Source organism: Thunnus thynnus, chromosome 13, assembly GCF_963924715.1.
Source record: "Thunnus thynnus chromosome 13, fThuThy2.1, whole genome shotgun sequence".
Lineage (NCBI taxonomy): Eukaryota > Metazoa > Chordata > Actinopteri > Scombriformes > Scombridae > Thunnus > Thunnus thynnus.
In genome coordinates, this window is record NC_089529.1 from 11220773 (window position 1) to 11247323 (window position 26551).

General features: G+C 38.8%; 2 protein-coding genes and 6 non-coding genes across 11 annotated transcripts; 7 read left to right on the forward strand and 1 right to left on the reverse strand.

The window, feature by feature from the left end:
• Positions 1-2545: 2545 nt before the first annotated feature.
• LOC137195478 (carotenoid-cleaving dioxygenase, mitochondrial-like) lies at positions 2546-11488 on the reverse strand. The gene is made up of 12 exons (XM_067607865.1): positions 11346-11488; positions 9200-9398; positions 8877-9088; positions 8094-8209; positions 7867-7969; positions 7647-7775; positions 7394-7554; positions 7073-7240; positions 6529-6666; positions 5773-5955; positions 4814-4924; positions 2546-3247 (listed from the first exon to the last, which is right to left on the reverse strand). Exons 1-12 carry the CDS (start codon positions 11386-11388, stop codon positions 3131-3133), a joined length of 1680 nt encoding a protein of 559 aa, XP_067463966.1. The 5' UTR covers positions 11389-11488; the 3' UTR covers positions 2546-3130.
• A 1521-nt stretch (positions 11489-13009) lies between these two features.
• Positions 13010-25232, forward strand: snx19a (sorting nexin 19a). Of its 4 annotated transcripts, none has more exons than XM_067607867.1 (12): positions 13016-13415; positions 18708-20231; positions 20320-20458; positions 20533-20648; positions 20732-20851; positions 21578-21696; positions 22018-22108; positions 22219-22369; positions 22675-22798; positions 23708-23892; positions 23997-24084; positions 24321-25232. In XM_067607867.1, exons 2-12 carry the CDS (start codon positions 18735-18737, stop codon positions 24448-24450), a joined length of 2760 nt encoding a protein of 919 aa, XP_067463968.1. In that variant the 5' UTR covers positions 13016-13415; positions 18708-18734; the 3' UTR covers positions 24451-25232. The 4 variants fall into 4 exon arrangements, with proteins under 4 accessions (XP_067463971.1, XP_067463968.1, XP_067463969.1 ...); XM_067607868.1 differs by having other exon boundaries at positions 18711-20231; XM_067607869.1 differs by having other exon boundaries at positions 13018-13415; positions 20548-20648.
• Positions 14794-14865, forward strand: trnah-gug (transfer RNA histidin (anticodon GUG)). Its single transcript has one exon. It is a non-coding gene; the product is annotated as a tRNA-His (tRNA).
• trnar-acg (transfer RNA arginine (anticodon ACG)) lies at positions 14999-15071 on the forward strand. The gene has a single exon. It is a non-coding gene; the product is annotated as a tRNA-Arg (tRNA).
• Positions 15661-15733, forward strand: trnar-acg (transfer RNA arginine (anticodon ACG)). Its single transcript has one exon. It is a non-coding gene; the product is annotated as a tRNA-Arg (tRNA).
• Positions 16129-16200, forward strand: trnah-gug (transfer RNA histidin (anticodon GUG)). The gene has a single exon. It is a non-coding gene; the product is annotated as a tRNA-His (tRNA).
• trnar-acg (transfer RNA arginine (anticodon ACG)) lies at positions 16915-16987 on the forward strand. The gene has a single exon. It is a non-coding gene; the product is annotated as a tRNA-Arg (tRNA).
• trnar-acg (transfer RNA arginine (anticodon ACG)) lies at positions 17586-17658 on the forward strand. The gene has a single exon. It is a non-coding gene; the product is annotated as a tRNA-Arg (tRNA).
• Positions 25233-26551: the final 1319 nt, after the last annotated feature.

The following is a 26551-nucleotide window of genomic DNA, read 5'->3' on the forward strand; positions in this document are numbered from 1 at the left end:
CATGCCTTCAGGTGGTTACACAAAGTATTTGAATGTACTAACACATTGATTGTGTGGCTTCCTGTAGAGAATAATGCACACTCAGAAGTCGGTGATGAGTAGTCTACTTGATGTGGAACTCCTTGAAAGTCTCAGACCGGGGGGGAAAAAAATGTTTGGTCACATATTGTTCTTGAAATCCTTTTTGATTTGTAGAAATCACCATTGTTCTAACATAATGTACCATCTGCAGCCATAGTTGTAACCATCAATAATGCATGTTCTGTACTCCAAAAGCATCCCTAAAACTTTAAAAACTTAGATTGGTCAGAGGGAGAAAAAAAGAGCTTTAGATTTAGAGCTTTCGTTTGTAGAAGTTTGGTTCCTGTTCCTTTAACCGGCTGTCAGGAACACACAGAGAGAGTTTTTTTTTCTTTTCCCTTTTGTTCACTCCTCTATGGAAATGCGCATCTGTTCTCTGGCCACACACGCAGCCTAAAAAGTGAAATGGCAAGCTGCAGTTAGTATTCTGCTGTAATTCATTGCTTTGATTTTGATCTGCTCCAGATCTTTTTTATCTTTAGTTCAATTTTTACCTAATGTGCTCCTTTATTTTTTGCTACTGCTGCTCTTGAATAATCTTTTCTTGCATCTTGTCTTTTCTACTTTTTTATTTTTTTTCAGTGGAGGCACTCTGTCTCAAGTGTCTTATAAATGCAGTTGTTAGGGTCACAGACTTGGAAATAACCCGTCTGAGGTTCAATGCCAGGCTCCTCCAGTGTTTGCAGTGCGTTTTTGAAGTGGCAGGGTGGGCTGGCGGTTACAGACTGTCCCTTTGTCAGAAGGTCACAGGTTGGATCCCTCTTATAGCTGGTGTACCCATGTTGAGCCCTCCTACTTCAGAGACGTTACCCCTGCCTCACATCTTTGTTGAAACAGTTGTATGAGCCAGAAAGTGGATCCGTTAAGATTCACAAGCGTACAGCTGAAAGCAGAGAGAGCACAAAGGTTACAATACAGAGAGTACAACACTCACTGAAGGGAGCCGCTGCATTGTTGCTGCTCACAAACCAAGGTGGTCCAATTACACACAAACAACATGCAACAGTTTTTTTTTGTCTCTGCTCTATTTTTTTTTTTTCTTGACATTTTTATTAACACATCCTGGTCAGGTAGTGAGTTCAGGTTCTGACTCTGCAGATTCAGAATATGACTGAAAGTGCCTGAAATGGCATTTCGTGCTGACCTCTAGTGGATGATGTGAGGATTTCTTCAGCAGATAAAAAAGCACAGTCAGAGCCGCTTCATTCATGCCAGCACCTGTTTTTACTGGTTTGATATTTGGTGTTTTTGCAAATAAAACAAGTGGACCACTGGACGCAATTAATCAGCTTTTGAAAACTAGCAATAAATGTACTGTGTTGGTATATTATTACTAGTATTAGTCTTCTGTTTAGTCACAGTAATTCAAATGATTTCCTCAGAGGATATTCTCCCCCCAGTAAAGTGGTTTCCTCAACCTTAACCTGAGAAATACTGTTAGACTGATAATAATTATATGTTCTGTTTCATAGTTGACTAAAAATGTATTAAAATTTGCAAAAGTAAAAATGATGAGTGATTATACCTTATTATACCTTCCCCTTTATATATGGGAATAACCATATCCAGAATAATAATACATGGATTTATAGTTTCAATTCAGTACCTACAGTATGCAGTTTCCATATACTGTATATACACATTACACTCTAAAAAAAAATTCTCAATGATCCCTGTGAGCATTAAATATTAAAATAATATTTATATTTATTTATCATTTGCTGCTGCACAACCTGGTAAGCTCATTTCTAGGCTTACTCTGAATAAATCCATGTTGTGAAACAGATCCTGGATTGTGCTTTAAAAACTAACAGTTGATAATGGAAACCCAGTGGTTTACTTTTGACATAAAAATAGTGTGAAATTTAATTTTACAAGTCTTTTTATGTGCAGATTGTGGGAAAAATAACAGATAGGAATCATTTAAGAAAATTCAAATTAAGAGACAAAGACAGCAAAGGAAGTGAGAAAAAAGAACAAAGAGAGACCACCAACGAGGAGAGAAAGTCAGCAGGTCTATACTTACTGTACATTTTATATCCAGGATGAGGTCACTTTAGCTAGACGCAAACTATGGTTTACACTTTTACAAATGTTGCTTTTTAGCCTTGTTGATGCCTCAATCCATTAATGTTAATTAACACAGAACCACACAGCAGTACTTTCATCACCAAATTTATCAGATGTCACAGTGAAATTTGTATGACAGCCACATTAGCACTGAAAGATGTGTGGAGATACAGTATCTAGCAAATGGTATTTAAATGTCTACAAAAAACTCCCATCTGCAGCTATCTGTAGCTTCAAAACTGTATTGCTATCTTGCTATTGCTAACACTTTGCTACCAATTTCCTGTCTTTCTTTGTATAATAATAGTACGTGTAATTCAACTAATAATAGAGCCCTGTCAACATATTATGTGAAACAGCTGCTTTAATATGTGAAGTGAGCATACTGTGTTTCTGAACATGAACTTGTGTGGGAGCCACAGCAGATAGACAAAGTAAACACACTTGACAGTTTTACAGAGGTAAATATTTAATGACGCACAGAGAGTAGAAAAGTCATCCAACCTGTAAAAAAATATTTTTCAAAAAAAAAAAAAGAGTAAAAAAGTATGTATTTAAAGAGAGATTTCAGTTTGCACTTGGGTGGTGTGGTAATTAAAGCATCCTGCTACCTGAACATTACATGTTTAATGTCTCATAATAACTCATGAGTCTTCTGTTGATGTATCCTTAAGTACAGAAATCTGTCAGTTTTAAGTTTGTACAAAATGAGTATTATTAATAATAACTGTATGTGTATCTCAGAATTAATGAAGTGCTTAAACACTCTTAATGCCGTCATCATTGGAAGTTTGGTCCAAACAAGAAATCAATTTAGAAAAGTATAAACTTCATCTTCATTCAGTCAGTAACAGAACACTGCATCCATCTTCAGCATACAGTAACTCAGTATTCCATCAGGAATATAGTGGTTATATGTATAACACTGTGTTTACTATTCCTTGTATTATATTATCATTCACAAACAGATAATATGGATTTATGCAGAGGCGTTGAAGGTACCATGGAAGCCGTAGGCCATGTTAACAGGCACGTTGGCTCTTCCCAGCTCCTCAAATGTCTTGGCATTTAAAATCAGGAGGAATGTTCCTTTATCCTGGAGAGAAACATTTGGTGGAATTACTACACAAAACCACAGAGAGCTTGTTATGTAATGTCAATAACAGTACATGAATGCTTCTTTGTACACACCAGTGACTAAAACTGTAAACAATTCCCAAACCAAACCCTGTGGCCTTCAGAGTTATTTCTTAAGAAGAGCCTTAAGGACCAAAACATATTTTAAAAAGTGTAATTGTGCACAAGGCCACAGAGTATTAAAACCATCCTTGGTGTTGAGTGTTTGCCATTGATCAAAAAAAAAAGACTGGATGAATGAATTAATGATTAAAGGAATCTATTTTGGAAATTTAATTTGCCATATTAGATATTTTGCATTTGCACTGTACAGTCCTCACAGTGCTGATTGACTATAGCACAGTTAATAGAAGTGAGGACATTTATAATGTACTGTGGCACAAAAATTCAAGCCAGATGTGCTGGAACACCACAAGATGGTTCACACTCTTCCACATGCCTCTTGTAATAGAAATAATATAATTTAACTTTAATTTAAATTTAAAGTTAGTAAACAGTACAACTGACTATTTTTTTTTGCAGTTATATTTCAGATGTAAAAAAAAATCTGTATTGTTCAGAGTTAAAAAGACATTTTTCTTTTCAAGGTGCTTTTAACAAAATTAATCAGCAGGGACCTTGATGATCAATAAATCGTTTCAGTCATTTTTCAAGCAAAAATGAGAAATATTCACTGGTTCCAGCTTTGCCAGTGAGGGATTTCTCTGTTTTTATTGTTATAAATTGAATATATTTGGGTTTTAGGCTGCCAGTCAGACAAAACGAATAATTTAAAATGTTTTCATATTTTGTAGACTAAACAATTAAATTGATTTACCAAGAAAAATAATTGGCAGATTAATCAGAATGAAAATAATAATTAACTGCTGCCCTAGTTTGATTTATACATTAGTCACAAATCCAAAATAGCATTTGTTTCTGCTCCAATTTCCAACAAAACCCCACTGACAGAATTTTTTGTGAATTATAATCTTCTCTCTCTCTGCAGAGTTGTAAAATTTTTATTATTGGCAGCACTGAGATGACCAGAGAACAAGTTTTCTGCCATTATGCTTCAGAAAGTTTTGTTGCTCTGTTTGTAATTTCAAACTTTGAACTATCAAAATTCATTTTGTGTAAATTTGTCTATGAATATTTATGACTCTGCTCATCTTCCTCATGTATATTTATGATGGATTATGTGTCCGGCTGATATCAGACTCGGAAGAGAAAAACAACCAGACTCAGGTCGACTCACAGGCCTGCTGCCTGGTGGTAACTAAACTTCCAGCACCCCTGAACCAATGACATCAATATAACCTACAGTAGCAACACAGTGGCATGGAGATTATAAATGACTGTTGCAGAGACGTAAAAGGTAGATTAACTGAGACACAACAGAATTGTGGCACATTACAACAGTGATGTAACTACACAATGACCAGCACTTTTACTACTAAAGCTTTAAAAAAAAAATAGGGGTGACCTTTCCTACAGCTCCTGCACAACTTTAATTTTCAGGAACAGAAACAGAACAGAGTCTTACCTGTGAGGGGGTGAGAACCACCGAGAGGATGACACCATCGTCCTCCTCCACGGCATCAGGTGACGGCACAAACACAGGCTCTGACGGGTAGAAACCTTTCTGGTACCAGACCTGAGGTCACACACAAGAGTTAAATGTTTCATAACCTTAACAACTTACTCATCTGAAAAGTATTTTAAATACTTTATTGTACTTATAACCTCCCTGAAGCAGGACACTTCTGTATATTATTCTTCCATCAAATAAACTAAACAGCTTTGATGTACAGTGTTCTAACTTTAACATAGCAGAGTGAGGTTAGGTCATTTATTATCACTGCAACTGGGATTTTACATTTAAATTTGTGGATTTTTTTTTTTACTTGTAATATTAGCCTACTATTTCTCTAGATTGCACCTTCATAGACATATACATAAATCGTATTTGTGTTCTTGGTAATGTTTAAATTGTACTTGACTTCTCAATGTTTCTCTGTTTTAAAGGAATAGTTTAACATATTGGAAAACACGCTTGTTCACTCTCATGTCTAAGAGGGGCATCGATCTTCTCATCTAACTCTCAACATGAAAGTGTATATGAGATCTCAAAATGTTATATACAGTTTGTACTGACTAATTGTGGTTGAAATCATAGACAAATCTGTGCTACTGTGTACAAAGTTATATTGTAGGACGGGGAAGGCCACATTAAGGCAGAGAGGATGTTGACTAATTCTGACAAAAACAGCAGTAGAGTGAATATACTTCAATTAAATAATAGTAGTAGCAGCTGTTGTGACATGTTTGATATCACAATTAAAACAGAAGTGCAGAATTGTCCTGCTGTTTGTTAAAGGGAAAATTATTGCGATTTAGCTGATAAAGCTGATTACTATCATATACCATGATGGCAGCTGTTTTATTACATAATGGTAAATACAGTCATTGTCCCAGGATGTATACACACACACACACACACACCTTGAGCGTCTTGTCTGTCAGGTCCATCTTGAGCAGAGAGTCTCCCACCAGGTGATTGAACCCGCAGCCATAGAAATAACGGTACGGCCGTGTGTTACATCTGTCATAGTTTATCTGAGGGAACTCCAGGCCACCGTACTTGTGGAGGTCATCTCCATGGAGATCCTCGTGATGGCAGAACACCTGTTGACAAAGAGAGGATCAACGGGTCACTGTCACGTATAGTCAGCAGAGTTTTTGTCGTCCCTCCGTGAGTTCACTGAGCATCAGCTTCAGTTTGGGATGCTTGTGTGAAAAGGAAGAATTGTGGTTTATTTGTGGCTTTTGGCTTAAATGAATCCAGCCTCTTAGCTATACCTGTTGATTTCATGAATTCAGTACTTTTGAATTTGTTAAAACACACCATAGAAGATGTGAACTGTTTCATCCCCACTGCTACACAATTTCATAGTAATAATTGTTGAGATATTTCAGTCTGGACCAAAGTGGTGGATAAACCGACTAAGCAACAAATTGACATTAGCATCCCTGGAGCCAGTATATTGTTTTTATTTTTTTAATTATTTAACTGTTCTGTATATTAGTAGATGTATTCTCCCCAGTCTACTACGACTGTACAACTGATGTTACTGAGTGTGATCTCCTGTTTCAACGCTGCGTCTAGTATTTCTTCTGATGAGATAGTGTACATTTAGAAATTCACACTATTATAGATACAAATCTGTGAGGATAAGAAGTTTCATGTTTTCAACTCACCTTATCTTTGCTGGTTTTGACACACGTTGCTGTACTGGAGGGCCGTGTGTTCAGGTTCTGGCCTGTTGGTGTTTCACTGGTCACATTAAGGGGTAGAACAAATCGCCGAGGGAAAACCCTGCACATAGTGTTGTACACCTGGGAAGTACAGGAACAATGCAGCATGTGTGTATGTTAGAGATAAACCTCTTTATGATTGCCCTTTTGTCTCTTATTGAAAAAACACTGAAAAAAATGCCAGGACACTTGAAAATGTAACTGATTATTTGATTTACAAATCCAAAACTATAGTCAAACAGAAGGCAACAAATTTACATTGAAAAAGTTTACTTCCAAGCATATTAAGCAGTTATTTAGTAAAAAAAAGAAAAAAGTTTGATGAACACAAGGAAAAATGAGGAAAAGCAGATTCAACGAAAACCTGGAGCACATGCTGGATTGCTCTGATAATATCTACCAGTATAAGAGTATCTGATGGTGCATTTTTCCTTCCTTCCAACACAAAATAGTGTTGATTAATTTGTTTACATAAGTCTATGCTGACCTCATCTAGTGCATCTCCTGCTTTGCGTAAGTTCTGGATGAGGTAGTTGTTGATAGCTTGGCCGTCGTCTGAGCAGCACATGTCGAGCATCAGGAAGCCATCTTCCTCAAAGGCGTTGATCTGATGGAAGGTGGAGATGGCTTTGGTGTGGTACTTCACTGAGCTGACCTGTATGATACAGAAAACACAGTCTTAAGAGTTATCAACCTGTAATCCTCCTCTTGTTTTTCTTTTTTCAAGTGATACTCCATTATAAAAGTGTCTCCATCCCTTCGAGGCATAAATAAATCCTCACCCCTAACCATCTCAGTCGCATCTCACCTCGCCTGTTTTCTTGTGAACCAGGTGGAAGACAGTTTCCTGATTGGGATCCCAGTAGATGCCCTCGCTCAAAGCCTTCCCCCTCAGCTTGCATGTGACTATCTTCAGCAGGTTCATCTTAATTGGCTGCTCAATGAACACCACGTAGTTCTCAGACATGGCTGGAAGGAGGAGTAAAGGTATTACTGGGCTTTGTAGCTCAGGGCAGAGGATGAAAGACACTAATGAATAATATCCAGGAGTGCTGGCTTACCAAAGCTGTGGTAGTAGGAGGGATGGGACTTGTTAGCAGGCACGATAGAACAGAGAACTTTGGCTCCTTGTAAGGTGTCTTTGGCATCTTTCTTCTCAGGAGGTACACTGATGATGTTGTACAGGGCTCCTGCAATAGCCAGGAAAATAAGACCTTGTAACAACTTTTACAGAAACAAACAATTCACCTGTGGAACTGTGTAAACCTTATTGGAACTGACCTTTGCTTCCATAGGAGTTGCCCATATTGTAGGTTGTACCATCAGGGTCATAGTGTGGGTGTGCAGTGGCTCCATTTACAGCAATGAACTTGCTCCAGTCCACCTATAAAATATAACAAGAATGAGAAGGATCAGTGTGTGTTGTCACTACTGTAGATGCTGCTGTAGGAGTAGAAAAATGATGATTGGACACTACATGTGTTACTGCGTGACGGTCATCATTATACCTTTTCCAGTGTTTCTAGGTTCTCTGGGTTCACTTTGTGGATGAAGTTTGTCTCTGTGCTGACGTAGTAGTCGCCCTTGTATTTCACAAAGCTCACACTAGCGTTGTCTGTGGGCTCTGTAACAGAGAAACACACAGGATTACTGAAAGCATTTTTCCTTTAACAGAAGTCTCAGTAAACTGTTCTGCATTGGTGCCTACATAATTTACTGAAGAAAAAAAAAAGACTGTAACATATTTTAGAAATGACTGTTTCCCTCTCTGGTTCCCCACTGTATCACATGTTATTATGTAAGCTTGGTGGATACACAGTACTTAAGCTGCTCCACCCCTGGCCTCACCACAGAGTTTGTCCAAACACATATACTTCTTATTCAAGACATTTAAAAAAGACAGGTTCTTTGACATGACTCAGACATTTCTCATTTTTCTGAACAGCAACATTTACTGTAGGTGCACCCCTCGTTTTAGAGCAATGGCTACAGTAATATTAGTGATTAAAACTGAATAAAGTGTTCTTTCCTTCCAACTGATCTACATTTTTCCTCTCCTGCTCCTTCCCAATTTTCAAAACTGGTCTTACTGCAACACAAAATATGTGCTTGTTGTTTCATTTATACCACAGAGCAAGTTAGAAATCATGTGAAGCAACATTCTTGCGCAATGAGTCAACAAACCAGCTACAGTTGCATGCCACATGCCACGGCCACAACCACTCTCCTTTGTCACACATGATCCATTTAAACTTAAATTTATCCCATCTCTTCTCATTCAGTCTACTCACCCATCATCTCAAAGCGAGACAGGAAGCGCTGGAAGAAGTTTTTACAGGGGTCGGGCATGGCGAGGGTACCGAATTCAGACATCACGATACGGTCCTTTTCACTGTTCTTCTTGTAGGCGTCGCTGTGTAGGAACCGACTCATATATGTCACCTTACTGTTCTCAATCTTGAACTGGTGGAGCATAGCCATCCCATCAAACCAGTGGTTGTAGCTGTGGTGAAGTACAGACATTAGTCTTAATCAGATCAACATACAACATACAAAAACAACTTTCGTTTGTGTTGCGCAGCTGTCAGCGAGTGTCTCCTGTTGTTGAACTCACTGTGTGTTTCCAAACTCAAACTTCCCTGGGCCGTTGCGGAGGAGGTTGCCATTGATCCAGGAGGGAATGGTCCCTTGTACTTCAGTGGAGATCGGCTCAGGGGTCTCCTCTACAGAGCAGACCAGAGGAGCGATCGTCTCCAGCCCCTTCAGTACTGTGGTGACGCATTCTTTGCCATTCTCAACAGGTTTGGCATCATCTGTAGGAGACACAAACATATACAGTATTAAGGCAATGCATTCAAACTGCTACTCACTGTTGGTCAGCTTTTGGCTCCTGAGCCAGGGTAAAATCTGGTAAAAATAAAGTTTCTCATCTGATAAACCAGACTACTGAGCAACAGCCTACAATGTCCAATGAAAATAATACACTTAATATACAACATGTTAGGAATACTTCTTCCTCTTGTCAATGTACTTCGTAAATATGCCCTATTTTTGTGTCAACACATGATGGATTCTACTGCACTCAACCACACCAGTGTTTAGCCAGAGGGTATATAATGTTTTACATCTCAACAGTATTTCTTGCAGCTGAGCAGGACTGAGGCTCCTCGGCATGCAGCAGAGAGAGAAAAATGTAATTTATCTCTAAGAAGGTTTCAGCTGAGTGCAGTGTGAATAATCTCTATTCTAAGAGTGACAAGATAAAAAAAAAAAGTCAACTGGATATATGAATGTACTCAAATATTTGACAGAAATTATAGTATAATTATAATATAATAGTTGTGCTAAAATGTACAAAAACCCTGCTCTTTATTTATACATTTGTTGTTTATTTATACATTTGTTACACTATGTTACAACTTTTCTAGTTACAGTTTATTCAGTTCTTCTTGACATGACAAATTCACTGTTTGGTCAACAAACAAAATGAGCTTAGCTGAACTTTAACCTCAGATTTTGTTGAACTTAACATCCAGTGTTAACAGTCTGTGTGCAAGAGCTCTGAAATATTCTTGTTCATGTAGTCATGATGATCTTTTTTAAATTTTGTTTTTAAGTATCTCAACGTCAGTGTCGGTGACAGGTTTGTATGTTAACTGCATTATTACACATCTTTCGTAATAAAGCTGATCTTTATAACTCAGGAAAAATGACTGAAATCTTGCTTTAAACTGAGAGACGAATAGATAGAATAAACTGCTTCGTTCGGTCTTAGTTGACTGTGAAATTGAAAAAACTCAAACAATTTGGCTCATTTTTGAAAAATAGCAACAGTGGAACAGAGGAACTCTGCTAAAGGTCAGTGTTTGTCTGATGAAACCTCAACAATTTCAAACACACAACTCAGTTGTATGATGAATGCTCTCCATGGCAGATTCCAGTGTTAATTAAGGCATCTGACTTAAGTTATTTGTAACAGATAGCTCCTCTGTTAGCATGGACTGAAGCCATTGATCCTATTTACCTCTGTACTACTGCCAGAAAGTGGCTTGTACATAAATAATACATACATACATAATTAATCTCAGCATGTAAAATGAATATAAATAATTTCTCATGTTTTGGTGATAAAAAAAATATGCTGGCCTATTTATGTAGCCCTTTGATCACTGAGTAGTATTTTTAATCAGTTTTTAATCAATAAAATGCCTCTATGAGTTTTGATGATGTCTTACAGTAATGCAACTAAAGCTATAACTGTTTTTACACATATTGCGCCTCTCTTCAAAGCTGAGCACTGTTTGTCACAGTGTGTGTTTTGTAATTCTCTTCACTTACTGTATGGGTCATTAACCATCGAAGTTCATCTTGCGACTGCAGCCTATAGCTACTTAATCATAACAATAATGTACTAACTGCAGTCTTATGCATATTACATGTACAGCAGCCTGTTAAATTGAAATCTGACACAGCGGGGCTTTTGCAGAGAGAAGCTAAAAGAACAGTTTGTACTGCCAACACATGCAGTCTTGACCAGGCTTGATCGTCAACTCTGCAGTAACCAACAGTCAAATCAGATCACAACCGATATCAAGCCTTGTTTTCAAAAATATATATAAAGATGCGAAACGATTACAGTGAGCATGGTCTCGTGTGTCATGCCGCCGCCCGCAATGACTGAGCTCTGAAACAATCAGCAGGTGAATAAACTGCACTTTCCTCTGTGCAGCTGAAACATCCACATAGTGGAAGAGGCTTACCTGAACTCTCAAGCTTCACAGGAGACATGTCAGTGGTTATCATGGATGGATACAGATCCTGCTCGCGACATCTGTGTCCTGCTAGACCATAAACTGCTCACCAGTGAGCCGCACGGGGCTGCACGCAGCGGCGCTATTACATAACCCGCTTATGTAATACAGTATACTGGCAGAGTGTGTATTTCTTCCCCAGAAGGTAGAAATGACACGGATGCAAAAAAGACAAAAGTAGGCTAGTAGTTGTTTACTTTTCTGTTGTGTTGTGTGTTATAAAAAATATGATTACACTGTGTATGAGTGTTACTATTTTATCTAGATCATGATGAATTGTTCCTGCCTTGTACTGCAACTCTGCAAAATCAGCAGACTTATCAGCTAAGGTTAAAAGAAGTTCAGCATTATATTTGTAAAGAGGAAACTGGGGGTCAGTTGGGCAAAATGGCTGCTGGACAGGAAAACTGAAAACAGACATGACGTTATCTATAAGTCTGTATTTTGATAGATTAAGAAAAGAACTGTAACGCCCACTTAAGGTATATAAAAACTCGTTGCAGAAGCCTTTTTCTTTGTAACCTCATCCTGTGTGTTGCATTGTGAAACGCCCCTTCTTGTACAAGAAAATAAATTCTGTTAAATTTTGATACTTCGGCTCCGGTCTCTATTGTTTAATGGTCATTAAGAAGATTTTTTTAACATAGTGTAATAAATTAAACACACATTTTCCCACTGCACACACACTTACGCCACGTCTAATTTAACCTTAACCTTAATCCTACCGACTGGAGTACAGAGGAATACTTTCTGTCATATCTCACAGGTTCTTTATTCTATCATTCCGATTTTTAATGAATTTGTCAAACAATTTGTTCCGAATGACTTCATATCTTGTTTTCTGTTTCTGTTTGAATTGGTGCTTTTTAAAAATACCAATGTATTGGGTTTCTGGGGGACCCCAGTCAAAAGCATCCAAATCTGCCTATGCAGTTTTAATAGATGGAACTATTTATTAAGTTCATGTTTGTCATGGGTCCTAATTTAAAGTGTCACACACTATGGTGGGTATTGTATTAAAGAAGTATTTTCGTTTTACACAATATGTAAATTAACTAACTTTCCTAAAATAATGATGATCTGTTTATTTCTTTCAGAGGACATTAATGACATTTTGAGAAGATGAAATAAGTTAACATTTTGCTATGATGGTTGATTCTTACAGTAGTTTATTCTTGGGGTCCCCAATGACCCTAGTTGGTAGTCCTTTTATATTAAATATGTTGATAGGATGAGGATTAACAGGCTTATTATAATAGATCGATATTATTATTATTATTATTATTATTGATGATGATGATGATAATAGTAATAACAACAACAACAACAACAACAACAACAACAATAATAATAATAATAATAATAATGTAGGGTTATACAAAACTATTTTGTTTTCAATTGAATAATTTATGACAGTTATTTTGAGCAATTTTAATAGTAAATGTAGCCTACAAGTGTACTTGGTTTGTAAACTGGTTGGTCAAACAGAACAGGTAGCCTATTAAAGACTGAACTAACTAATTAGAGCTAATTTGGGGATGTACCTCTAAAGCTGCTCCACAAGGTGGAGCTCATGTAAACTAAATTATTAACCAGCCACCCAAAGCTGAAGAGATGTGTTAAGTCTAAATAGGCTAAATGGTGGTGGGACAAAGACGTACTGCTGTACAACAATTTAATCAAAGACACAAAATTAAGTGTAAACATGCACACTCCCGAGCCAAAACACCTCTGCTGAGTGTTGCCTACTATATATAGTAGTAACCTATTGGAGATTATTGTTTCACAGACGCAATATAGATGATTGAGACCAGCTGTAAAGTGTTGCTCTCTAACAGAGCGGATTGTTTTCTTACTGGCAGGTCATGTGGACACCTAACAGCAGCTAACTGTCCATATGGGCCTTTTGAGTCTATCTTGACTCGCAGACTGATCCAGATAATCTTTGTTGGAGGATTAAAGCAATGGCTGTAAGGAGGAGGACATCCTACACGACCTGCAGCTCCTATAACCTTTCAGGTACCGTATTTTATATTACTGCCTCTCAGCTGACTTTACAACGGGAATAAATATTCTTAATAGTTTAACTGAACAGTCCCATGTCAGTTAGCTCTAACTGTATATAGCCTACTATATTTTGTAAACAAGTTATGCTAGTAGCATTTTATCCGGACGCTTAATCAAAATACTGAAGAATAATGTCATAAAATAGTGGTTTAAATGAACTCTCCAGTTTATAGTGTAACTACAGACAGCAGAGTATTGACTGTCCGGTCAAATTTCCATGGCAACAAGTGTTGACATTAGCTCTGTCACGTGGTACCGGGGTAGGGCGGTGGAGTTTGAAAGGTTTTTATTCATGAAAATAAATCAGAACCACATTGTGCTCATATAGATTATGAAGCATATTAAGCTATTAATTACAGCGTGTTACAGTAACATTTATAACATTTAAAGTTAATTAAAACTTTAATAAAACAATTACGAAACTTTAACTTGATCACCGCATTTACAGGAACATTTTAATCCATTTTTTAATTTATAAAGTAGCCCGATATTTTCACTCTCAGCAATGTGATGTCAAGTTCAAGCCTTGTCCTTTCCTCATGCGGACACATAGGAGATGTGATCATATACAACAAAACAGGTTAAATGCTAATTTAATGTGGCAGAATTAAATCCCCCAACACTCCTTTCAGTACTGTGGATATTTGGTTAGACGTGCCATTCTTGCAAGTCACCGTTTAATTCAACTCTTTGCGCAGCAAACTTAAATATGTAATAGAAACATGCAATAACACAACGTGCTGCCATCATAAAAATAAATGAAAAACATGTCTACTCGTCAGACTAAGAAAATAGTCTGCTTTGAAGACAGACTTCTGTTCTTCTTTTTATGGTTTCCCGTGGAGGGGTCATCCGCGGGGTGTGGCCCCTCTTTTACCCACATCTCTGCAAAAAAGGCAACCTCAGGTCCATTTACTGCGTCATCATGTATCCTAGACATCATGTATCATCTCTATTGTCACACCACAGTAAAAGTCCATTTCTAATTTTATTGTTGTTTGCACAATAGACTGTTGCGTTGCTGCCCTTTACTTTGATATTTTTAAATAGCCTATTTTTATTTTAGATAATGTATTTGATCTATGGGTGAAGCAGCATAAACCACTATTAGGAGTAAACTGGGATAATTCAGCAGATGCAGGGACATCTTAACCCTTCACTTTCACTCTTTTCAGAAATCATTAGGCCTCTGTGGTTTTAATGTTAATTGCTTTTCATCTTGATTTAAAAGACAAACCTTGACCATAAAGGGAAAAGTAAAAGTGCAAGGTAAACCAGTGTTGGAACTTGAAATTTAACTACAACAACGAAGCAATAAGAAGGCCACGTGGCCGTGATCGTATAGTGGTTAGTACTCTGCGTTGTGGCCGCAGCAACCCCGGTTCGAATCCGGGTCACGGCAGTAGCTGGAGGGGTTAGTGTTTTACCTTGGTGCTTTCATTTAGTCCATCCTCCGTTCCATTTGACAAAACTTTAAACTGGACAGCTCACGCATATTTTCCTGTTTGAGGCCCCATATTTTCTCACTCTCTGTAGGGCTAGTGGCGCAATGGATAACGCGTCTGACTACGGATCAGAAGATTCTAGGTTCGACTCCTGGCTAGCTCGGTATCAACTTTAGCTTAAAAAACACGTTCTCTATTTCAGAGACCAATCCACTACATGCTGATTATCAAAGGACATTTACACATGAGAAGAGCCAAATGATAGATAAATGTTCTTCAAGCATGTGCAAAGAGACACCAGAACCATTCACTTTCACTCCTTTAAGAAATCATTAGGTCTCTGTGGTTTTAATGTTAACTGCTTTTCATCTTGATTTAAAAGACAAACCTTAACCATAAAGGAAAAAGTCACAGTACAAGGTAAACCATCATTGGAACTTGACTGTCTGTTGAGATGAAGAGATTCAAGGAAACCCATAAAGATGTAAGAGTAATACTAAGCTTGAAACATATAACTACAACAACAAAGCAATAAGAAGGCCATGTGGCAGTGATCGTGTAGTGGTTAGTGCTCTGTGTTGTGGCCACAGCAACCTTGGTTCGAATCTGTGTCACGGCAGTAGCTGGAGGGGTTAGTGTTTTACCTTGGTGCTTTCATTTAGTCCAGCCTCCGTTCCATTTGACAAAACTTTAAACTGGACAGCTCATGCATATTTCCCTGTTTGAGGCCCCATATTTTCTCACTCTCTGTAGGGCTAGTGGCGCAATGGATAACGCGTCTGACTACGGATCAGAAGATTCTAGGTTCGACTCCTGGCTAGCTCGGTATCAACTTTAGCTTAAAACAAAAAAACACCACATGTTCTCTATTTCCCAGAACAATCCACTATACACCGATTATCAAAGGACATTTACACATGAGAAGAGCCAAATGACAGATAAATGCTGCTTAGGCATGTGCAAAAAGACATCTTAACCCTTCACTTTCACTCCTTTAAGAAATCATTAGGTCTCTGTGGTTTTAATGTTAACTGCTTTTCATCTTGATTTAAAAGACAAACCTTAACCATAAAGGAAAAAGTCACAGTACAAGGTAAACCATCATTGGAACTTGACTGTCTTTTGTGATCAAAAGATTCAAGGAAACCCATTAAGATGTAAGAGTAATACTAAGCTCCAAACATTTAACCACAACAACAAAGCAATCCGAAGGCCATGTGGCCGTGATCGTATAGTGGTTAGTACTCTGCGTTGTGGCCGCAGCAACCCCGGTTCGAATCCGGGTCACGGCAGTAGCTGGAAGGGTTACTGTTTTACCTTGGTGCTTTCATTTAGTCCATCCTCCGTTCCATTTGACAAAACTTTAAACTGGACAGCTCATGCATATTTCCCTGTTTGAGGCCCCATATTTTCTCACTCTCTGTAGGGCTAGTGGCGCAATGAAGATTCAGAAGATTCTAGGTTCAACTCCTGGCTAGCTCGGTATCAACTTTAGCGTAAAAAAACACGTTCTCTATTTCAGAGACCAATCCACTACGTGCTGATTATCAAAGGACATTTACACACGAGAAGAGCCAAATGACAGATAAATGCTGCTTAAGCATGTGCAAAAAGACATCTTAACCCTTCACTTTCACTCCTTTAAGATATCATTAGGTCTCTGTGGTTTAAATGTTAATTGCTTTTCATCTTGATTTAAAATACAAACCTTGACCATAAAGGAAAAAGTAACAGTGCAAGGTAAACCAGCGTTGGAACTTGACATTTAACTACAACAACAAAGCTATAAGAAGGCCATGTGGCAGTGATCGTATAGTGGTTATTACTCTAGGTTGTGGCCACAGTAACCCCAGTTTGAATCCGGGTCACGGCAGTAGCTGGAAGGGTTACTGTTTTACCTTGGTGCTTTCATTTAGTCCAGCCTCCGTTCCATTTGACAAAACTTTAAACTGGACAGCGCACGCATATTTCCCTGTTTGAGGCCCCATATTTTCAGTTTCAGTGTAGGGCTAGTGGCGCAATGGATAACGCGTCTGACTACGGATCAGAAGATTCTAGGTTCGACTCCTGGCTAGCTCGGTATCAACTTTAGCTTAAAACAAAAAAAAACAAAAACCCACATGTTCTCTATTTCCCAGACCAATCCACTACACGCCAATTATCAAAGGACATTTACGCACGAGAAGAGCCAAATTATAGATAAATGCTGCTTAAGCATGTGCAAAAAGACATGTCAACCCTTCAGTTTCACTCCTTTAAGAAACCTGTGGTTTGAATGTTCAATGCTTTTCATCTTGACTGAAAGTTCCAAATCTGACCCTGAAGGAAAAAAGTCACAGTACAAGGTAAACCATCATTGGAACTTGACTGTCTTTTGTGATCAAAAGATTCAAGGAAACCCATTAAGATGTAAGAGTAATACTAAGCTCCAAACATTTAACCACAACAACAAAGCCATCCAAAGGCCACGTGGCCGTGATCGTATAATGGTTAGTACTCTGCGTTGTGGCCGCAGCAACCCAGGTTTGAATCCGGGTCACGGCAGTAGCTGGAAGGGTTACTGTTTTACCTTGGTACTTTCATTTAGTCCAGCCTCCGTTCCATTTGACAAAACTTTAAACTGGACAGCTCACGCATATTTCCCTGTTTGAGGCCTCATATTTTCTCACTCTCTGTAGGGCTAGTGGCGCAATGGATAACGCGTCTGACTACGGATCAGAAGATTCTAGGTTCGACTCCTGGCTAGCTCGGTATCAACTTTAGTTTAAAAAAAAAACACGTTCGCTATTTCAGAGACCAATCCACTACATGCTGATAATCAAAGGACATTTACACATGAGAAGAGCCAAATGATAGATAAATGTTTTTTAAGCATGTGCAAAAAGACATCTTAACCCTTCACTTTCACTCCTTTAAGAAATCATTAGGTCTCTGTGGTTTTAATGTTAACTGCTTTTCATCTTGACTGAAAGTTCAAATCTGACCCTGAAGTGAAAAAAACTCACTGTACAAGGTAAACTATCATTGGAGCTTGACTGTCTTTTGTGATCAAAAGATTCAGGAAACCCATAAAGATATAACAGTAGTTTTCCTGATATCCTGAACCCAAAACATTTTTCTACAACAAAGCAATCAGAAAACCATGTGGCTGTGATCATATAGTGGTTCGTACTCTTTTGGGCGGTTAGCTCCTCCAGGTACATCAACCCAAAAACATTACTCTGCACATATTTTTTGTGCAGTGTTCTGTATTTTGTAATAAAACACAGAGAATAAATGTAGTAATCCCTCTGTTGACCTGAAACAGTCTCTCATAAGCACACAGTATGATTGATTTAAGGCAGAGAGTGACCACGGCTGTAATCGTCACTGTGTTGAATTCAGTTTTAACTGTATCATTGCTGGTATTGCATAAGGGGGGTAAGTTATAGTCATGATTGTCTCAGTTCAAACACATATTGCTAATGATATATGAAAAAGGTACACAGTATCCACTCTGCATTCACTTAACAGTGGTGGAAATTAATTAAATAATTAAAAGTCCCATCAAAATACAGAAAACATGGTGCAACCAAGACCTACAATTGCTTGGTTGTTTGGAGTTTATACATCTGGTAAAGCAAGCAGCTCTAAGCACCACAATTTCATTTTTGTTGCTTGTTCTGTGACAAGATAGAAATTTGTAATCTTTTTCTGTGCATAGCTGTACTGAAAGGCAGCTGTGAAAGGTGATATTGGAAATTACAAAATCAACATTTTTCCTCTACTTCTTATAATCCCTATATATGTCCTTTCTTAGCAGGACACATTTCACCTGCTGACTATAATGCATTCATCAAAGAGCTCTAGTCACTGGACTCTCTCAGAGTTACTCGGGCAGCGGAGGCTGTTAGGATTTGGAGCTCTGCTGGCATGGCTTGTCCTCTTCCATCTCCTCGTGAACGTCTGGCTCCTCTGCATCTTCACCAGTCTCTTGGTGGTCCTCGGAGGTTGGCTTGGGTCCCGTGCAGTATTGGATGCCAACAGCCATCTCCACTTGGAACACTTTTTGCCACTTGGCAAAGTGAATCCACCTCTGTATTCACCTGAACATGAGTGGAGGTTGAACCATGAGATCCACAGTGCTGTCCACAAAGCGGTGCGTGACTTTGTGTCCTCATGGTATCGCACTCTGCTGCCAGAGGTGGAGGGGGAGTTTGAACGTGCAGTGTGCAATTCGATGCTGGAGTCAGTGATGGAGCTAAAGGAGCGAGCAAGGCGAGTGGACAGAAAAGCACTAGTTCAACGGCTTCTAGAGCTGTATGGCTGTCACCTGCAGAGCTACATGACGGCAAGGCAGATACAGTCGACGCAGAGGGAGAGCGTTCAACTCTGGCAGCTTTACAGTGAAGTAGACGCCCCTCACCCAGCTGTTAGCAGTGCAGTTGCTGAGCTCAGCTACTCAAGAGCTCTAGTTAACCTCGTCTTGCATGTGCTTGTTCCATATCCTCAAATGGAAACCAGGACTGGAGGTTACATGGTTACAGAGCTCATCACTTGCAATGTGCTGCTGCCACTCATAAGCAGGGTGTCTGATCCTGACTGGCTAAACCAGACCATCATAGAAATATTCACCAGGTCCAGAGAACCACAGGATATCAATGTGGATGAGCTCCCGGTAGGTGCCCTGTACAGATGCCAGATCCAGCAAGAGTCTTGGACCACCTGCCAGTCACTGTCATCTTCTGATCAAGCAGGCCTCACCAGCAGTAGCACCTCTGACTTTGATGACCTGCAGAGCCAGAGCACAATCTGTCAGAGTGATTCCTCACAGGGCAGCATGGTTAGCCTGACGTCAACGACTGCTGGTAAAGTCAAAGGTTGCCATGCAGGTCTGCTCACACCATGTAAAGTGAACTGCTGTTCACTCACATCTGGCCAATACTCCAACTCATCAGAGTCCAAAGTGCTTTCACTGGACTCCCTAATTCCGTCAGACTCAGAAGACGACCAAACAGGACGCTTTTGTGACTGTGGTCCCCCAACCAACTTCTGCAATGTGATGACTTTAAAGGATGATGAGGCTGTCGGCTGCTTCGGTCCACTGAAAAATCTTGGGCCGAAGGTGGTGGTGCCCGAGGACTCCCTGTGGCCAGCAGGTATTGCCCAAGAAAAATCCCCAACTTGTCCGCCAAGAAGGCTTTGTCTAACCCCCTACAACTTTGATGCTCCGCACAACCCGGCTGCTCCTGTGAACATCCAGAATGTGCAAATTGCTGGCACAGTCACTGCAAAGGAGCAGCGTGGCACTGGCACACATCCTTACACTCTCTACACTGTAAAGGTAAGATTAAAAGTGCAAATCTGCTTGATTAATATTTGAATATGTATTATTGGTTTTCATACATTACCTTTTACTTTCTGTTTCATAGTTTGACACAGTGGCTGATGCTGAAAACGATGGCACTTTGCAACCTGTGGCTGGTCACACTGTCAACCGGAGATACAGCGAGTTCCTCAACTTGCAAACACGTTTAGAGGAGAAGCCCGAAGTCAAGAAATTAATCAAGAGTGAGAAATGATTCTCTGCTTGAATAGATAATTTAACTTTCGAATACCAAAACAGATATATCATTGTCAGTCAGTGTTATGTATTTCAGATGTCAAAGGCCCAAAGAAAATTTTCCCTGATCTCCCATTTGGCAATCCTGACAGTGAGAAGGTTGAAGCCCGTAAAAGTCAACTGGACACGTTCCTTAAAGTAGGTATTAGGATCATGACATCACTCTACATGATCAGTAATTATTTGCGTGGTCCTGTAGTTTGATTGATTTTTTTTTCTAGCAATTAAACAGCATTCCTGAGACAGCCAACAGTGAGGACATGCAGGAGTTCTTGGCTCTAAACTCTGATGTTTGCACATATTTTGGAAGAAAGCCTTTTGTCAAGTCAAGAATTGATAAGGTAAGAAGGAGTCTGACTGTGATTGTAAGATCATTTTGGCAATTTTTACACCCAGAATGTGTTTTACTTTTTGTTCCTTCAGTTGAATGTTTGAGCTTTGAACTGATGTATGTGCGGAGTTTGACACTACAAGGTTGTTTTCACATTAGTCTGCTGAAAGTGGTACGTGCTATATATTCTTGGGATAGCACCTCAAAGCTCACCAATTAACACATCATATCTAATTTGTTTAATCTGTACAAAAGCCAAAATGTAAAAACAATAATTCACTGTTTTACAAAAGGTTATGTGCTGGACAATTTCTTTGTTGGGACCAGTTGCTAGACAACCAGCAGTGACTCATGGAAGTTAATGGTTAATGAATATAATGCATTAATTTGTGAGCTATAGAAGTGATACTAGGAGGTTTTTTGTTACCTTTGGACAGAAACAGGCTGGCTGTTTCCCTGTTTCCAGTCTTTATGTTAAGCTAAGCGTCTCCTGGCTCTAGCTGCATGAGAGTGGTATTAATCTTCTCATTTAACTCCTGGCAAGAATGTGAATAAATGTACTTCTCACAATGTTGTACTAATGCTTTAAAGTTAGAGGACTGGCCACATGTCCAGCTCACTATTTGTACATATTGTAGATTCAATACAGAGTATGATCAACGTATTTTCTTTGGTATTTTTTCTACAAGGGGTTATTAACAGTCTCGTGTTTTCTCCAACTGGATTGCTATTAAAGATGATGGAAAATGCTTTAGACACATTGAAAACAGCTTTCCCCCATCCTGAGCCCCTCAGTCCAACCGAAGACCTTGAAGGAGATGCAGATGGAAGAACAATGGACAACAGAAAGTACAGGTGAGAACTCTATCAGTCCAAAACAGTAGTTCCCAAAGAATGGTGTGTGACCCCTTAATATTAAAGAAGTGCCATTTTGTTGCAGTTTAACTAAGGACTAATTTCTTAGATTTATTCATTTAGATAAATCTTTAAGGCCTGAGGGGATAAAATTATCCAGGATTTCACAAGAAATATTATTTTTAGACCCCTTTGGGCCTCCTGACCCACAGGTTAGAAACTACTGGTCACCCTTCTGTCTCACAATGTTAAGAATGATTTTGAAGTGTTTTGTTATTTGACTGTAATGAGGGATTTCTGTTTTTGTGTTTTTTGCATCAGGAGGCTTATGTTCCCAAGCAAAATTTCCCCAGCTCTGAACATACCTGACTTGCATCCTAAAGTGACATACTGCTTCAGTGAAGGCAGCGCTGTAAATTGTCTTACATACAGTATATTTACCATGTTTGATTGATAAATGTGTGTTTGAAACAGGTGCTGGACACAGCTAACACATTTGTTTTGATCATTATGGTTGTTTAGGTGCTCAATGGCATGTCACTCTCTGGCCTGGAGAGCTTTGTCGTGGAGCAGGAAAGACTTTTATGTGAGCTAAATGGGAAGGAGGCCGCCAAGCAGAGATGTGGGCAGTCTGGCAAAGAGAAGAAGACTTCAGGGAAAAATCACGGGACAGGTTGAGATTCACACAACAGTCTTGTCTTAGTTTTATCCATAACAGCAATATGCAATGAATTATCCTCATGCGCTTTACAGACAGTCAAGCCTGGACAATCAACATGCAGTAACAGTATATCGCCACTTGAGTGCAGCACAGCTCCACTTTCTGTATAGGCAGCAGCTGAGTAGTCCTAGCAGTCACTCTCCAGTGTTGGTGTGTTTTGTGTCTGTATTCCATATGTTTTAAGATGTCTCCACTGTTTCCAGAATTGTGATACTATACGTTTAGTGTGTATCTGTGTTTGTTTGTGTGTACTGCAGACACAGCTGTGGCAGATGTTGCTTTGAACATCTTGTGTCTGCTGATGAAGGACCAGTGGAGTTGGCTGTGCACTGAGAACATACAGAAGACCATCAGACTGCTCTTTGGCACTTTCATTGAGAGGCAGGTGTTTCTTTTGGCTTCTGTGTAGCTTTCACAACTATTTGTCTACTGTACGTGCAGTTCGAACATATAAATAACTCACTGCCTGACACCGTGAGACACCCTAGAGACGACCAGTGAGTTGTATGAAATGGTGTGTTTTTATAATGTATTAGCTCATATGATTTTTATTTTTAACCATCTCCTGCCTAGGTTTGTTCTTTTATGTCACCACATAGATAAAGTAATATTTTTCCATTAAAACTTAAGATGTCTTATTTTCCTTTTACATCAGTATTCAGGATTACTGAAAACTGGTGGATTGATTAATTTATTCATCCATTATAATAAAAATACAACAGTTATAAGTTAAATGTATGTGACGGCAGATGTGCTTAGCTAGCAGATGACACTGTGGCACTCAATCATTTTTCCTCCATACAATATAGACACTGGGTCCTTTTCTAGTAAAAAAACAAAACAAAAACATTTTTATGAGGTACTAGTTTGTGGGACATGAATTCTGCATGATGTTTGCCCTGATTTCTTCTCACTACATTGTTTTAGTCTTTAAATTCAATATTTATGCCTTAGTGTGTACACAGATTTAAACAAAGACTTGTCTACAGTTACCACTGGGCTCGCTTCACCACACAGTCTGTGGGAACTGTGCTTGTCTAATCTCTAGTGTTCTGCTGTCATTAACTTGGCTTCCATTTTTGGACTTGACATACGCCTCTGGGAGTTCTAACATTTGTGTGTGCGTGTGTTTCATTCTCTCCTAATCAGTTAAAGCATGTTTGCATGTACATTATACACATTTATTTCTGATTGTTTGTACAGTGTAATGGATCATATCTAGTAGAAAAACAGACTCTCATGCTCAGAGGAACACTGCTGTATAAAATACTTTATTGATTTCTCTCTCAGATGGTTGGACGTAGGAGTTGCACACCTTACCAGTGCCCCCTGCTGGGTGATTTACTTACAAGTGCTGCAGGAAGCTGTATGGCCAGGCGGCACACTGCCCGCTCAACCAAGGCCAGAGCGCAGTGCCGCAGAAAGAGAGGAAACCAAAGAGCGATGTCTGGAATGTCTGATGCAGCTGCTTCCAGGTATTAGATTCAGATTATAGATGTTTTAATGCTATTTTGGTTTCCACTGCTCCTGCATCAATGTTATGCTTTCTGGTTTGTTTCATTATTTGTGTCTTGAACAGAGCTCATCACTGACATGCTGGGCAGTGAAAAATACAGGCTGAGCTTGGAGACCATGCTGGAGTCTTTACAGGACCATCAGATAAACAAGTGAGTCAACAACCAAACTGTCCAGTAAACATAAGTCAGATCCTGTTATTTCAAGACAACCACACTCAGGAGCTCAGAAACCAAATTGTATGAGAAAACAATTATACCAAGAATTTTATAATGAGTACCACTCACACTAAGATAGAAATGATATTGTATTAAATTATCATTATCATCTATATTAATATCAGTTGATGTCAGTCTGTCATTAACTGTGTTTTTGTGACTCTGTTAAGGCATCTGCTCTACTGCATCTGTGACCTGCTGCTGGAGTTTCTGGTCCCTGAGTCGTGTGACGAGGACTTCCAGAAGTTTCTGCTGCAGAGTCTGGCTAAAGACACAGAGAGAGACAGTCCTCACTTGTGATCCGCACGTGACGACACTCTGATGTCTCACAGTTGTAAGCAATCGATGGATGCTGTGGGGGGTTGTGATGTATTCATAAGGGTCTGTAGTCACCAGATTCTACAGGCACAGAATAGTCATTACCTTATTGGTCAGCAGTAGTAGGACGCTTGTTTTACATCTGTCATGTGGCTCCACCTGCCTCAGGGATTTATAATAACTTTCCCTTCCTCGTGACTTACTGTCACATAAAGATGAGAAATGTTTGTACATCTTTGAAACATTGCTTTTCTTAGGCTTGTTGGTCCACAACTGCAGCCACCCAATGGGCACACAACAAGAGGAAAATGGGAATGTTCTCAATAGTTGCGGTATCAATATCAGCACACAAAGTGAACTATCACTTTATCAAATATCAGCGGCTGTTCCTACAGTATGTGCCATTGGTTCATGGAATCTGGTGCGAACTATACAAATGTAATAATTAATGGTCTATTATGCCACCAACACCTGTAGGCAAAACAGGCGTGTGCTCTGTAACTATTGCTTTTTTAAAATCAGTTTTTGTTGTTGGTACATTTATTTATTCATTCATTCATTCAGATCTTAAAATGTTGCACAGTCTTTCAACAGAGGTTGCTAAAATTATACCTAACATCAGTGTTTATGTTTGTGATTTTCATCTGAAATATTTTTTATGACATTTCTAAATCATCAGTTCATGATAAGTTGTTGTTGAATTGTTTTGATCTAGTGGCTTTGAAATACATTTTCAGGAGTCCGTTTGTGGTGTTTCTCGAAAACTTTTAGTCTGTCCCTTTTTTTCCTTCAACTGATGATTGATATCTTCTCAATGCAATCAGCCTTCAACTGAGTGCTGTGAAATCAGCTGTGCATGGCTTAGTTCATATCATTTTCACATAGAGCTTGAGCTCTGATGTAAGTCTTTTGGGGCCTTCAAACCTTAGATTTATGGACTGAATCAATGAGTCTTAAGTGTATTGTAATAAACAGTGTGAGGGAACCCCACTTTCCTCAAGACACATGCAAAGATCATTAGATTTTACACGGACTGACAAAGCTGTCACAAAGATGGTATTGTATTACTAAGTGCATTTTATCTTTACTTTCTTCTCCAAATCCATCAAATTTGTATTTTGATGGTCCAACTTTTATAAGCAGCTCTAGGCCAGCGCTTTGTGCACATACACTCTCATTCATGAAGACTAACAGGGGTGACTGGAGTTAATAATGTTTAACTCAGTCCAAGATTGCACAATTAATGTGGTTTGTGGTTCATTTTCAAGATGTTTTAGAAAGCCACGTTTTAAAAAAGGCTTTACTGTTTCGATTAAAGCTTAATCTGCTTTAATTGATATTCTCTCAGAGAAACTGGGCCTGACCCCCAGAGTGTTGGTTGTAACTTTTAACTTTTGGTTAAAAGTTTGACTGAAAGGAAACTTTATATGATGACATCTCTAAAAATGAGCAAAGTACATTTGCATTAGGAGGTTTAAAGTAAAACTTTAACATGTCATTTGAGAGTTTGTGTAGATATTGGTGGTGATGTTTTCAGAAATAACTGACCACCATGACTGAAAAATCTGCTTTTACCTGACATTCTGTGGGAACTGTCCTTAGATTAGTCAAACCTTAATGGGACTATTCCATGCGAAAAGAGCGTTTACTGTTAATGATTCACCTAAGATCCCAGACTAAATATCATCAATAAAGATGACTTAAATAAAGTGAGTGCAGGCAGGGTTTTAATCTTCCCACGATCTTTTGATCTTGACCAGCCTTTGAAATATACTCATGGCTTCACAGACCATCTCTTTGATGGGGCCATAATAGTGTGTAAGATTAACACCTTACTGCATTACTTATGAAACCACAGGAAAAATGTTCCCTTTATATTTGCTGTAAGCAGCAAATTAAGAAAAATGAGGAACAAAATCACCAGCATCTATGAAGTGTTTCCATATGGCAACATAAGTCACTTTAACGAGAAAAACATTTCAGCTCACAAAATATAAAGCTATTTTTTCTGTTATGACACCAAATTGAAAGTTTTTCTGAAATTTATTTAATTCAAACTGTATATTTGTGACATACAAGCAAC

Bases quoted from the DNA above. Each gene is read 5' to 3' on its own strand.
- LOC137195478 (XM_067607865.1), bottom strand. From the start codon at position 11,388: ATGATAACCACTGACATGTCTCCTGTGAAGCTTGAGAGTTCAG. The intron at 7,555-7,646 runs GTAAGCCAGCAC...TCCTCCTTCCAG, and splicing joins CTCCTACTACCACAGCTTTG to CCATGTCTGAGAACTACGTG. The intron at 4,925-5,772 runs GTGTGTGTGTGT...GTGTGACCTCAG, and splicing joins TGACAGACAAGACGCTCAAG to GTCTGGTACCAGAAAGGTTT.
- snx19a (XM_067607867.1), top strand. From the start codon at position 18,735: ATGCATTCATCAAAGAGCTCTAGTCACTGGACTCTCTCAGAGTTACTC. The intron at 20,852-21,577 runs GTAAGAAGGAGT...TTGCTATTAAAG, and splicing joins TCAAGTCAAGAATTGATAAG to ATGATGGAAAATGCTTTAGA. The intron at 21,697-22,017 runs GTGAGAACTCTA...TTTTTGCATCAG, and splicing joins ATGGACAACAGAAAGTACAG to GAGGCTTATGTTCCCAAGCA.